At 33.5% G+C, this 13,500-nt stretch overlaps 1 protein-coding gene across 4 annotated transcripts in view; it reads right to left on the bottom strand.

The window, feature by feature from the left end:
- The window catches only part of LOC130668178 (histone-lysine N-methyltransferase MECOM-like), a 54,794-nt gene that overhangs the window by 23,111 nt on the left and 18,183 nt on the right, over positions 1-13,500 (bottom strand). For 2 of the 4 annotated variants that reach the window (XM_057470338.1, XM_057470340.1), the window contains exon 2: positions 807-1,040. In XM_057470338.1, coding sequence (XP_057326321.1) covers positions 807-1,040 — 234 coding nt within the window. Of the gene's footprint in view, positions 1-806; positions 1,041-3,364; positions 3,858-13,500 lie in introns of those variants that run through there. The other 2 variants (XM_057470337.1, XM_057470339.1) reach the window with 2 other exon arrangements.

The raw sequence follows: 13,500 nt of genomic DNA, 5'->3' as shown, positions 1-13,500 counted from the left end.
TCTTTTTTTTTATGATATTCAAAGTAAATAGAAGAAATTTTCAGTTACCGTTGAAAAAAAAAAATTTCATTTCTGCGGGCAAAGTGGGGTACCCCCTAAAAAAGGTAAAAAAAAAAATTTCTGGATTTTAAACGAATTTGATTAAGTTGAATTTTTTTTTAAGTAATTTACATGAAGAAAAATTATATTTTACATGTTCATTGGATACAAAAGAAGAAAAAAATTTTTTAATAGTTTTTATCATAAAACAAACGGCATTAATATTTTTCAACTGCACGGTGAAAAATTTCCACTAAATTTTACTATGGGTGCATCGTAACGCTGGACTATAAGAAAACTGGTACAAAATTTACAAGTGGCCCATAGTAAACGTATGCGCATAGGCCACAATCGTGTAATCTGCGCCTACGTTTACTATGGAACACTTGTAAATTTTGTACCAGTTTTCTTATAGTCCAGCGTTACGATGCACCCATAGTAAAATTTAGTGGAAATTTTTCACCGTGTGACAATTGATTTTTGAAAAAGTTTACCAAAAAAAATTTAAAGTAACGCTTAATTATATTTACAGAAGTGATTTTGGAATGTTTAAAAATCATTAAAAATGTAAAATTTTTTTTTATCAAATTTTGGGGGTACTCCGTTTTGCCTACCCTACCCCCTTTTGCCCCCCTTCCTCTATTAATTTTGATTTTAGATTTAAATCTTTTTTTTGAATTCAAATAAAATCTGCATCAAAATTACGAAATAAAAATTTTACATCAATTAAAAAATTAATTAAAAATAAATCGTAAAAAAAAACTTACGGTAATCAATCCGATAATCACGAGTCTGCCTATCAGAAAACTCCCACGTCTTATCATCATCCCTTCCCTTGCTTTTCCTCTCACTAACTCCCTTAAACTCGTCCTTAAACTGCGTCGATGAGGCGAACTCTTGCATCGCATCAGGCCTTTTTCCATCGTAAATATTTCTGTCTTCCATTTCCGTGCTGCTTTCGACGACTCCGCTAGTGGCAGCCTCGCCTTCGTCACTACTGCCTGCAACGAAAAATAAAAAAAAATTAGCCCACTAAATTTTTCGTTATCACAAGTTCCTTTAGCAGACTGTTTGCTATTCTCGCTTTCTTTTACGAGTTTACGTTAAGCGCAAATCCCTTGAAACAAAATAAAACTGAAAAATAAAGTAAATCGTGCACTTAGCGTCATATTTACTTGAGTTAGTCTACTGATCTAGGATCAACCCAAGCCGTCTAGATCTATATTTACCACAAATCCATGGGAACAAAATTTAATGTTTGACCTGAGATAAGGCCGGCGTTTTTTATTTTATTGGACAGTCGGTTCCTTTTTTAAAGATCATCTTAATCGTCTGGGTGACGGTGATGAGAAAATCTCTATCAATAACAATAAATATGTCGGATAGTTGTTATCGAAGGTTATTATTATTTCTTATATATTTATCTTAGTGATAAAAGTATCGGAATCGTAAATTCATAAATAAGATGAATCACAGGTGGATTAAAATATTTGGTATTTATATTTTTAAAAATACTCTGGCTGGGCAGGGACGAGGACCGAATGGGGTTGGGGATAAATAATTATTTATTTATTTTTTTTCAAGTATAATATAAAGTGAAGAGGTATAAGCGAGTGAGTAAACACTGGAGAAGGGATTATCGGTAAGAAGACCTATTCTTGATCCTAAAGAGGGTGTCGTTGGACATGAACTTGGGACGTGTACTCGAGGCCACTTGACAGCTTCTGTGACATCTTAAGTCTGAGGATGGATTTTATGGTTTATATTAATATATAAATATATATATATATATATTAGCTACTGTGCACGTTGAAGATATGTTTTTTTACGGATGGACAAGAGGATATCAAGAGGATGATTAGATAGATTAATTGAACAAGTGCCAGAAGGGTTATGAGAAATTTTTTACGTGAGAATTCATTTTTTTAGATTTTATTATTATTGATAAATTTTTTTCACCGAAATCTAGAGTTATGATAAGCGATTTTACGACATGCAGTCATGGTCATGGGAAATTTTAATAAGGGGTAAGATGGACATGGAAAATTGTAACAAAAATTTCTGGCCGGTTGATTTAAAAAAAAAAAGGGAAGGGGTAAAAGGGTCATAAAGTATAATTTTGAGAGGGAAATTTAACTTCGATTTGAAAATAAGAAAGTTTTTAAATTAGTGACGGAAATAAATGACATTTATTGCAAAATATTTTTACTTATAGGCTCAAAATTTAGATAATGATATTTAATAGGAATTTATATATTGATATTTTTCTACTTTGAGTCATAGGAAGGAATCTACTTTACCCACAATTTTATGACTGAAATTTTTCTTTATTCTCCTGCGCAATTTTTTAATGATCATTATACTTATTATTTAAATATATGAAAATGTCACATGCCCGAGTCTTGTGACTCAAAAATCCCACTTGAGTTCATTTCTACTTTTCTCAGTTAATGTCCTCAGTTCCTCGCAATTAAATCGATCATTAAAAATTCAAAAAACTTTTGAACAGATCCTCAAAACACTTCAGTAAAAATCTACTTGATGTAAAAAATTCTAATCCCTTTGAAAATTAATAAGAACTGTTTGTAAACAGGATGAGATAAATATCGAAAAAATATTTACTATAGACATAAATACTGAATGAATCATTGAGTCATCAATTAATTCATTAATATGTGCCGATGTTTTGGTTACGAGAGCTCGAGAGGATGATACTGAAATACGAGCGCCTTTATTATCTGGTTCTCTTCAAGGAACGGAAGATATATCTGGGTGGCACAAAGATTCTTTGGTCTTAAATTCCTGAGATAATAAACTAAACAAACAATCATCACTTCAGTGCCTTGATATTTTTAAAATTTTAAATAATTAATTGTATCATTAATTTGAGAAATTATTTTTTCCTTCATCTAATCTTCTCCGGGAAACTTCACCAGATAATTCAGCAAATTGCCCACCATATTTACAACATACATATATATATTTTAATATAAATATCTGTACGAGGTAAAATACGCGACGGAGATTGCACTAACGGTTTATTCACACGCGTTTTTAAAACCGCATTTTAACCGCACAGGACGTCCTGGTGATACCGGGAATATCCCTTTGAATAAAATTACTACTCCAATTATATCATATCATTCATAATAATGTCTATTATCATTGTAATTATTTATTTACATTCAAATTAATAATTTTAAAAATCAATTAAAATTTTTCATTATAAAATTGACCGTAAAAAAAATCTTTTTTATTTCAATGAATTTTTTTTCATCAACAAAACAACAAAAAAAAATCAATTAAATTTTTTTTGAAAACTTACCACTTAATTTGTAATTAATATTCGATTTAGTTAAATCCATTATTCAAATAATTACTGATAATTAATTAATAAATAGTCACTGGCACATAATCACGTAAAAAAAAATCACAAAAAAATATTTGGTCACATTAATAAATAAATAACTATATGAGAGTGTTAAATATTACTATATATATATATATGAAATATCAAATAAATTTAATAATGAAGAGGTAACTGGTTAGACATCACATTTGTCACAGGTTTGTATGGAGCGAAGGATAAACCCGCGGGCACGCGGATTGAAAAGAGAAAAATATAGTGGGCTCGCGCGAGCTGCGCCGTCAGCTGGCTCTTGGCAGACTACTAACACTAGAGTTTTAGGATCCGGAATCTGATGAGAAGAGGATGTTACGGCTCCCGAGGGAGTACACTGCAAGGAGGATCCTTTTGGGTGTGGCGGAATCGTTTGTCCCGGGATCCTGGTTGGCCCGCAGGCGGAGCCACCCCTATCACGTATTTCCCCACCACTGGACCGCAGCATCTCTGGCTAGGGATGCTATTGCTCGAGCACCAAACTCTAAACACTGCCACTGCTACTGGGTATTAGTATTGTATTGTATTGTGTGTATAATAGTGTCGAGAGAATAGAATATATGTTGGTTTATATATATAAATAAATATATATATAGACATGTATGTGCGTCCTTGTGCTCTGTATTGTTGGATAAAATGTAATGGTATGGAAGGACACGAGTCCAGAGAATGGATAAGAAGCTTTTGTTGGTACATCTCTCAATCATTTATGACTAATTTTGAATAAATGATCAATTATCTACTTTATTACATTTTTCGGAGTGAAATTCATTAGAATGGAATTTCAGAATGTTGGGGTAAAATGGGGGGGTTCAAAAATATCGATAGTATAAATTTTTGACCTCTATTTTCTTTCAGTCCTGAAGGGTCCTGTCAAATTGACCCGATAAACGGAAACAGGTCCAGTCATGTCAGTTTTAGAACATGATTAGAAAACATGTTTCATACACAGAAAAAAAGGATTTCTTGGCACAAAAAACTTTTACTCACGTCAAGAAAATTTTTACTTGTCCTAAGAAATTTTTCGCATTATGAATTGAAAACGAAAATTTTTGGGGCAAGAAAAAATTTTTAGTCCTAAGAAAATTGTCATTTTCATTTCATAATGAAAATTTTTTCTTGCCCCAAGAAATCCTTCTTTTCTGTGTACCAAAAAAGCAAAGTAAAATATCAATTAGACAGGTGAAAAAAAAAAACAACTGTCAGTGTTGCGTTGAATTTAAGAATATAACAAATTTTGGCCAAAAGTGCTGGATAAAATTTTGAGAGATAAAAGCATTCGCTGTCAATGTGAGCAAGTCATGTTCGATTGCTGCAAAATGTGAAAAATCAGCTGGTGATCTCAAAATCTTCAAGAAGAAATGAAAGATTCCCGGGTTAAAAAAATTAAAATTTGAATTTTTAAAAAACATCAATTCTTTGTTTCAAAGTTAAACAATAAAATTAAATAAATTATGCACCGAAATTTCAATACTTTATTCTAAAATTTACTAACAAAAAAATTGGATGAATAAAATTTTGAAGAAACTGAATTTCATAAAAAAGTCCAAACTTTGAAACATCCATTTTCTTTATAAAATAATTTAGCTGTTTGTTTACTTTCATCATAACGGTTTTCAATTGACTTTGAATTTTTTTCAATCCCACTTCTTTTGTATGTTTTCGTAGGAACCCTGACAAACGTCAGCAGCCTCCCTCTGTGCGAAGAACCGTTGCGGTCAGACGTCAGATCCTCATATCAACCCGAAAAAAATTCACTTTCTATTCCCCATAAAAAACATCTCACACAACAACTTGGAAGCAAATTGAAATTGGTCAGTTACTATTGCCTCAATAAAATTTTTCCCAAAATTCAAAAACTTTATCCTCGACCCCTTGACTACAAACGTCAACACTCTGAAGTAAACTAAATTATCGTATCAAAGTTGAGTATCAGGTTCCTTAAAATCCACTTAGTGTGCGAGGTTTAAAAAAAAAAAAGTACACATAATTTTTTTCCAGACTCTCAGGACATAAAAAAATTTTTTCCCATGTAATCTAAAAAATTTAATGTTAACATGACATTTAGTGTTTAATGGAAATAAAAGGCCTTAAATTTTCATCTCGTGGCATCGTACATGCACTAAAATAAATAAATAAGTCTGTCATATATATGTTGAACATATATGTATGATACGTTAGTATAGTGCGGGTGTATTTTACCGAGCCAAGACATGTGTCGCAAGCAGTTATATCATTCTTTATTACTCAGCAACGCGTGTATGTAATCCCTAGTCACTATTACACGTCTCTTTTTTTTTCTCTCTCTTTCTCTATTTTATTCTTAACGTTGACTCTTTGGTAATATTTGGTATTTGATTTACACCGGTATAAAAAATGTCGCGATTGTTTTTCTTACTCACTCTCACTCCGAGCCATTTGATACTGCGCTCTTTACATACAATATCATTTTATATTTTATATTTTATATATGACGATTCGTTTTACTTTAGTACTGCGCGGACTTATATTTATTACACGCGAGATAAAAGTCGCTGACGATCTGATGATTTATCAATAGAATGATAATAAAAAAAAATAATAATAATGGTGTCGGTCTATTAAATTTTAAATTGCTTGGCTTTGACGCAGACATTTTGCTGGATTTTTTTCAAAGACAATCTGGAGGTGGTGAAAAAAAATTATTAATAACGTCGAGTAATAAAAGGACGGATGTTATGTAGAGAGGGAGAGAGAGAGAGAGAAAGAGGAGAGTGGAAAGACCGACTGATATGCGGGTGAAAGAAGCGAGCGAACCACCCCCTTAACACCAGAGAGCAACGGCAGAGCATCGGAAGGGGGTGGCAAGTGTTTCTGTCAGTTTAATAGCTTCGTGCCTCCCTGACGACTCACCTCCTTCTACGGGTCTTCTACACACCCACGTTACGACATCGTCACTTTACGTGTCAGAAATTCCCAGGCAGTCTGTAGAAGAACCGGCTTTTCAAAGTCCGGCCAACCCTTTGATAACGCGGTCAATTCTACAAACTTTGGATTAGATCATATATATATATTTTGGGATAGAGGGGCAAAATGGACACCGTGAAATGTTAGTGAGAAAATTTAACTTTAATTGTGCTCTGAGAAATTTGCAAAAAATTTTTTTAGGACGACCCATTTTGCCCGAATTTTTTCAGCCCCTTGTAATCACAGAAATAATAATAAAATTCCCACGTTAATTTGTTCAAACGTTAAGGTGTAAAAAATAAATAAATAAATCTCGAGATCAAGGACTCGAACTCATTGACTCGGACAATTAAATCGACCGTTAGTCGTTTTAAAATACATATCACTATAATATGCACAAGAAGTTTTATTAGAAGGATAAGAAGGCAAGTAATTGAAAAGTGAGTGGCAGGGTCGCAAGCTAAAAACTACTCAAGTCACTAAACAATCGGACCGAGGAACTCTCGAGCGGGCCATAGCCTGGGTTTCGGGTCTCAAGAGGACTCGCAAGGCCCCGTCTCGATTATCAGACCAAAATCAGTCCCAAGTGGGAGTAGGGGGAAAATAAAACCCGAGTTAAGTATTAAGTTTTAGTGAGAGAGCAGAGTCTAGAGTCTAGAGTCTAAAGACATGTTCATTGTCGACTAGAATGGACATAATATTCACTCCCCTATAAAAAGCACACAGGGCTCACGTGCAGTCGATTCGTAAGCAGATGACTACTGCCGTTAACGGCTAAGCCAAGTCTATAATTTACTCGGTTCAATTCTACCTTTGGCTTTAGATTTTAGCTTGGCTTTTATCTTTCACTCTCTCTTTCTCTCTCTCCATCTTGCTCTGCTCGCTATTGGTATTTTTTTGTCGAGTACATTCTTAAAGCTTTGCGAATGGCACAAACTCCAAAGATATGAGCGAGCGAGAGAGAGAGAAGTTAAAACCCCTGAGGAACTTGAGACTTGATTGTTGTGCGCGCCGCGTGTGTTCTATGCACAAAGCATTGTGCTTGTCTTGCCACCGGAAGTCACTGCAAAGCGATGAACTAACGGAAGAGCAAACGACGAGACCCCGGGCCCTAGGTGGGGCCCCCCTACGACGCCCCCTTGCTTCGCGACACAGCTTGTCTTGTAGTTTATTCATTTTATTATGGATTTATTAATGTAATGTATGTTGTAGTGAGTCTTGTGTTGGATCAAAATCACAATTGTGAATCGTGTCTTTGGTGCCAAGGAATAATGCGTAATGATCCTTCCGCTGATGGGGTGTCGACGCTTTTTGTCAACTTCAAATCATGAGAATATCAAATTTTTTTTTTTATTTTACCCGCTATATATTTTACAAAGTTTGTCAAATCCAGTTCGAACGCTCACATTCTAAATATTTATTGACTACCAGAGTGAAAATTTTCTATTGTCAATTTTAATATTTTTTTCCAAATTCAAAAAAAAATTTAATCATTAATTTTTGTATTCAAAATTTAATGTAAAAAAATTCTGTAGCTCCGCGTTTGAGGCTCGCGAGGTAAAATTTTTTTTTCTGAAAACTAACCGATGGTTGAAAAATTTTTTTTATTGATGACCCGATAATAAAAAAAAAATCAAATTAAATATGAAAGAGGAAGGCAACTCAACAGTAGGATAGCGTACAAATATTGGTGCATTAACAATGCAAGCTAATTATGTTTTGGGTAACATGGCTGGGCTGGAGCTCTTCTCGCGTGCACGCGTTACATAGCTTCCATTCTGGTCCATTCTCTTGTAACTCTGTATCAGTGAAAGGGTGTAACAGAGATAGAAGAGAGTTTGCGGGTTCGGCTGGGGAACTCGCGGCTCGTACCGGTCGCCATTGTGATCCGGGTTTCGGCATACACCCCCAGGCTGAGCGCACTCGCCGTTAAATTAATTTTATCTCGTGTCCGCATTAATTTTGAATCTCGCGCCCCGACCGAGTACCGCCGTCTCCTCTACCCGATCCCACTACTGTACAGTAACTATTACTAGTACTGCTGCATAGTACCCACGGGGCTTTACGCTTACTTTCGTTACAAATGAGAAATTTCCAGCGAACGCCAATCGTTTCACTCTGGTTTTACTCACCCCTACTTTTAATTATCATTTAATCGATTACAAAAAAAAAAATTTTTCTATCAACTCACTGACAAATTTAATTGACCCAATTTCCAACTTTTGAATAAAAAATAATCGGTCCGACTAATGAATTTTTTTTACCAGCAAATTTATTTTTTAAATTTTTTATTTTTTATTAAAAGTCGCGGTTTCGAATACCGATGATTTGACTGTTAAATATTTTTCTAGATAAGAATAATCACAGATAAAATTAACAAAAATGCTCCCGGGTATTTTTTTATCGCGGATGTTGGTACAAAAATAAATCGGTTGACTAAACTACTGAAGAAGAGAGAATTTGATTTTGATTATCAAGACCCGGGGGCTGTTTACGTCCACCCTCGAATCCCACTGAGAATTAAAGGAGAGTGTAACTATAACCCAGCCCCTGTGGCTCACCCTTCGATGGCACCTCGCGACCGAAGTCATCAACTTTCACATCCATATCCCGGAGACATTCTTTCTGAGAATGGAACAGATGTTTTTGAGACCAAGTGCAACATCGTAATCTATGTTCAATAACAACGTAATTAATAAAACTTCAATCTTTTTTTCCAACTTCCTCACGTTCCGTTACCGTTATCAGACAGTCGGGTCCAACCCTTTTCACTTCTATTGCGTCGATTCATCATTTCTCCTAAAATAAAATTAATTTCGCCGAACATAAATCAAATAAATTTTTTTAATAAAACGCTTCTTTTCCCCAAATTCTCTAATCAAAGCTCTCTATCTTACGGCGGAAATAAATATTTTAGAGCGAGCAGTTCCGTTGGAATGAATCAAAGACGAATCAGTGCTCCGAAATCTCACGCGCTCGTCGTAAACAAAGCTAACAATGGCCTCTCTGGAGTATTCGGTTAAAATAGGATAGACTGACCGTCCGCGTGCTACAATTTTCAAAAGTTTAAGCTCTGAAGTCTCAATCGACGAATCCCTTCGGAACACTTTTCACCAGATCGACGGCATTCGCTAGATAAAGGGAGTTTAAACTTTAAATCAAGACCAAAGACCATGAGATTGTTCGGCTTAGTGTATATATACAACGCTATTTAGGGCGCCAATGTGAATTACTAAAAAAACTACCCGAGTTATTTTATACTGGGTTACGGTACTTTTTTATTTCCCCCTTTATTTTGGTACGCAGACAACTTTCTATTATTTTATTATAAATTTTAAAAAAATTTTTACTCCACTATCATAATAAATTCCCATTTTTTCTCTTTTTTTCGTCTACTAAAAATCAAAAATCGTGAGTTTGAGTCCTGGTAAAAATTTATAAAAATTTTATGATACTGGAGTTAGCAGACGTCTAATAATTTTTGGATTTTTTTTTAGACGTTAAACCATAAAAAAAAAGTATTTGAAAAAATTGTATCTTTAGTTTTTTAAATTTTCTACATGTGCATATTTTTAGTTTTCGTTTTTTTGTAATTGATGTGGTGAAAAAAAAATCCAAAAATTACTAATTGTCTGCTAACTTCAGGATCATAAAATTTTTCGGAAGTCTACGGTTTCCGTGGCGCCACCAAATGATCGCGAATTTTTGTAGAACTCGACGAAATAAGACTTTTTTCAAATAGCTATAACTTCTTCAAAAATGGACTAATTCAGACGTTTTTTTTTTTCAAAATTTTTTTCCTCAAATGCACTTTCTAAAAAAAAAATACAAAAAAATTAAAAATATTAAAACCTATGAAATATTTCACTTTTTTTAAAAAATCGCATTTTTCTAGAAATCCATTTTTCTCAAAAACTAAGCGAGATATCGAAAAATTTTATTTTTCAAGAAAGTCTTATTTTTTCGAGTTCTACAAAAATTAGTGGTCATTTACCGGTGCCACGGAAACCGTAAAATCCCCAAATTTTTTTAAATAGAATTCGATATAAAAAAAAATTTTTAGAAAATAAATAAATTTAAATTGATATTAAAAAAACAGAAGCCGACTCGATCCTGGATTCGTTATTAAAAAAAAATTTATTTATCAAAGAAGTGAAATTAATTTACATAAAGTAATAAATTTGAAAAATCCGAAGAAAAAGAATGAACATCTATTCACAATAACATTGATTACTAACAATAGCGAAGAATTGTCGTAAGAAACATCTCTCATTCGGACACTCAATCTCCGATGATCTCACACCCAGCCAGCCAGTTTCACCAGATAAGACTCGAGATATCTCTGTCCCGTTGCAGTCACTCAGTCACAGTCACAGTCACAGTCAGTCCATCTCGTGGGTCTGTCTCTGCTGGTGAATAAAAGGAAAAAAATCTAGACGGCATTCGGTATTATATTGAGTAGCGAAAGAATAGAATCGTGATTCTATTGAAGCGAATCTTAGGAACTTAGCATCGCTGAGTAAAGATCGAGTGGAGGGTACGTGCGTGCAGACTAGAAATGATTGTACTAAAAAAATATAATAAAATATATAAAAAGACCAACGGAATTGAATATCTACGATCTTAACGACATTTCCACAATCCTCGTGTGTCCGGACGTAATTGATGGACAAGTTAAAATACCGGATTTTTTTAACGTCACTCGATATTCGCGCGAAAAAGGGTTACTTTGACTTGACAAAAATACCAGACTGCCAAGGAAAGGGTTTCTCGGTTGTTTTTTATCAGCAAACAAACGCTCTAATTCCGCAGGATTCCATACTTGGGAATTGTAAAAAATTCACCCTTTGAGATAAATATTTTTTTATATTTCAGGAAAGGGTTTTTTTTTTTTTAATTCAAAAGAAAGCCGAATTACAATCGGTGGTTAACCCGTTTATTTTCAGGGATAGTAAAAATAAGCGTAGAAATTTGGAAAGGAAAAAATGACAACCGGGTGACTTTTGTTAGCGTGAGAAATCGCTTGAGTCGGATGGGTTGTGTGTCAACTCAGGTCTATAATTCACGCGTAATTGTACGGAGGGTAGTTTTTTTTTTTTTTTAATATTTTTCTTATGAAAAGTCTTAATAAATTTGTAATTTGTATGATAAAACTTTACACGTAATTCGATTTTGATAGGACTTGGAAAATTTTATATGCAGTAATGAAAACCATAAATAACTGATGGGAAATAAAGTATTGGAAATTGTAGGGAAGTGTCGCTTCCCTTTGCTTATGAATAAGAAAATTTAATATTGTCGTTAATCTTTAGTTTGATGTCTTTTCAATTTTACTATCACGCAACTCAATATATTTTCTAAATTTTGACGGGGTAAAATTGAATAAAATTCAATGACCATTTTACATGATCCTGAAGTTAGCAGACAATTAATAATTTTCTGACTTTTTTTCCAACAAATCGATGACAAAAAAAAAAAAAAAAAAATATCCACATGTAGAAAATTAAAAAAACTACAGGTGCAATTTTTTCAAATATTTTTTTTTTATAATTTATTGCTTAAAACAAAATCAAAAAATTATTAGACGTCGGCTAACGTCAAATCATCCATTTTACCCCATTGAAAAAAAGTATTTTTAATTTCTAATTTTGCTCCAATTTCCTTGTAAATATTTTTAGTGTTTATATAATTTGCTCCTCCTCCAAAAGGTCACAAGAGCGACATAAAAATGTCGGATCCATAAAAATAAAAAAAATAAAAATATAAAGAAAGTTTGTCTGAAATAATACGGACTAATTTATATTTTTACTGGTGATCGTAAAAAAAAATATATGAAGAACAAAGCGTAGACTGTTTGAAAGTTTTCTAAACAAGCGTTTCTGACCATACAATAAATGTCTATATCTATATATGTATATGGAAATGTATATATTTAATGTGAGGGTTAAAGTGTAAGTTTGAATAAAATAGAAACATATAAATGAGGCATATGTATGTGGGGTAAAAAACAATTGGCAACGATTGCGAGTGAAATACAAAGACAATGTTAGTAAGTACAGTGCAAAGCTCTTCAATCGACCATTAGTTTTAAATTATATTTGTATACTCGGTGATGAATGATGAATCGTGAGTAGTAAAATCCGAGTCGTGAGCTGCTGACCCACGGACGGAGAAAGGAGAAATCAATTGTTTCTATCGGATGTAACGAGAGGAGAGAAATGAAATAAAAGAATGTTTAATAAATGAATTGAACCGAACATAATTTAAATAAAAGAAGAGGAACAAGAGGAAATGGGTGTTTGGACATGTGGCTGAGCGTCGCGCGATCCTCGTATCGAGTGGAGTCTACTCTTCTAAGCATTGAGTCCTTTTGCTTTGGTTTTTTTTGTTGTTAGTTAATGCGAGGAGCTTGGAAACAAAAACTATACTGGGTACTGAGCCATCTGTCGGACGTGTAAATGAAAAGAGCATCGCGGGCTGGGTGGAGATGGAGACCAGGACGAGGATCGAGTTCGAGTTGACGAGTGCGGAGAGACACTTCGATGTCGAGAGTGAAATCTATCAAGGGGATCGAGTCATTTAACCCTCAAGTTTTTTTATCAACTTGAGGGTGGGCTTAAATCTGCTGGCCAATCTTTTAGTACACAAATTAATGGTTCAAAAATTTTTTTATTTATTTTACAGATTTGATAATTAATTGATTAGATGATAATGGATCTAAAGTCGATTGTATGATAAAAATCTATTGGTAGTTCGCTTACTCGAATTTTTTCTCCTATCGATTACTCAAATAAATTTTTTCTATCGCTCTGCAGACGAGAGAATTCCCTGTCACTCGCCATCTAGCGGCTGCGCTTGGGACTTTGAATTATTCTGTAGCTCGAGAGCAATGAAAAATATTTTGAATATTTACGTAAATATTTCATTCTTTTTCTATAAGTAGATGTCGTATTAAATATTTTTAAATCATTGATTCTATTTAATTAAAAATTTTTTTATTTATTTTACAGATTTGATAATTAATTGATTAGATGATAATGGATCTAAAGTCGATTGTATGATAAAAATCTATTGGTAGTTCGCTTACTCGAATTTTTTCTCCTATCGATTACTCA

Source organism: Microplitis mediator, chromosome 5 (assembly GCF_029852145.1).
Source record: "Microplitis mediator isolate UGA2020A chromosome 5, iyMicMedi2.1, whole genome shotgun sequence".
Classification (NCBI taxonomy): domain Eukaryota; kingdom Metazoa; phylum Arthropoda; class Insecta; order Hymenoptera; family Braconidae; genus Microplitis; species Microplitis mediator.
The sequence above is the reverse complement of the archived record's forward strand: the minus strand, read 5'-3'. Positions and strand labels throughout refer to the sequence as shown.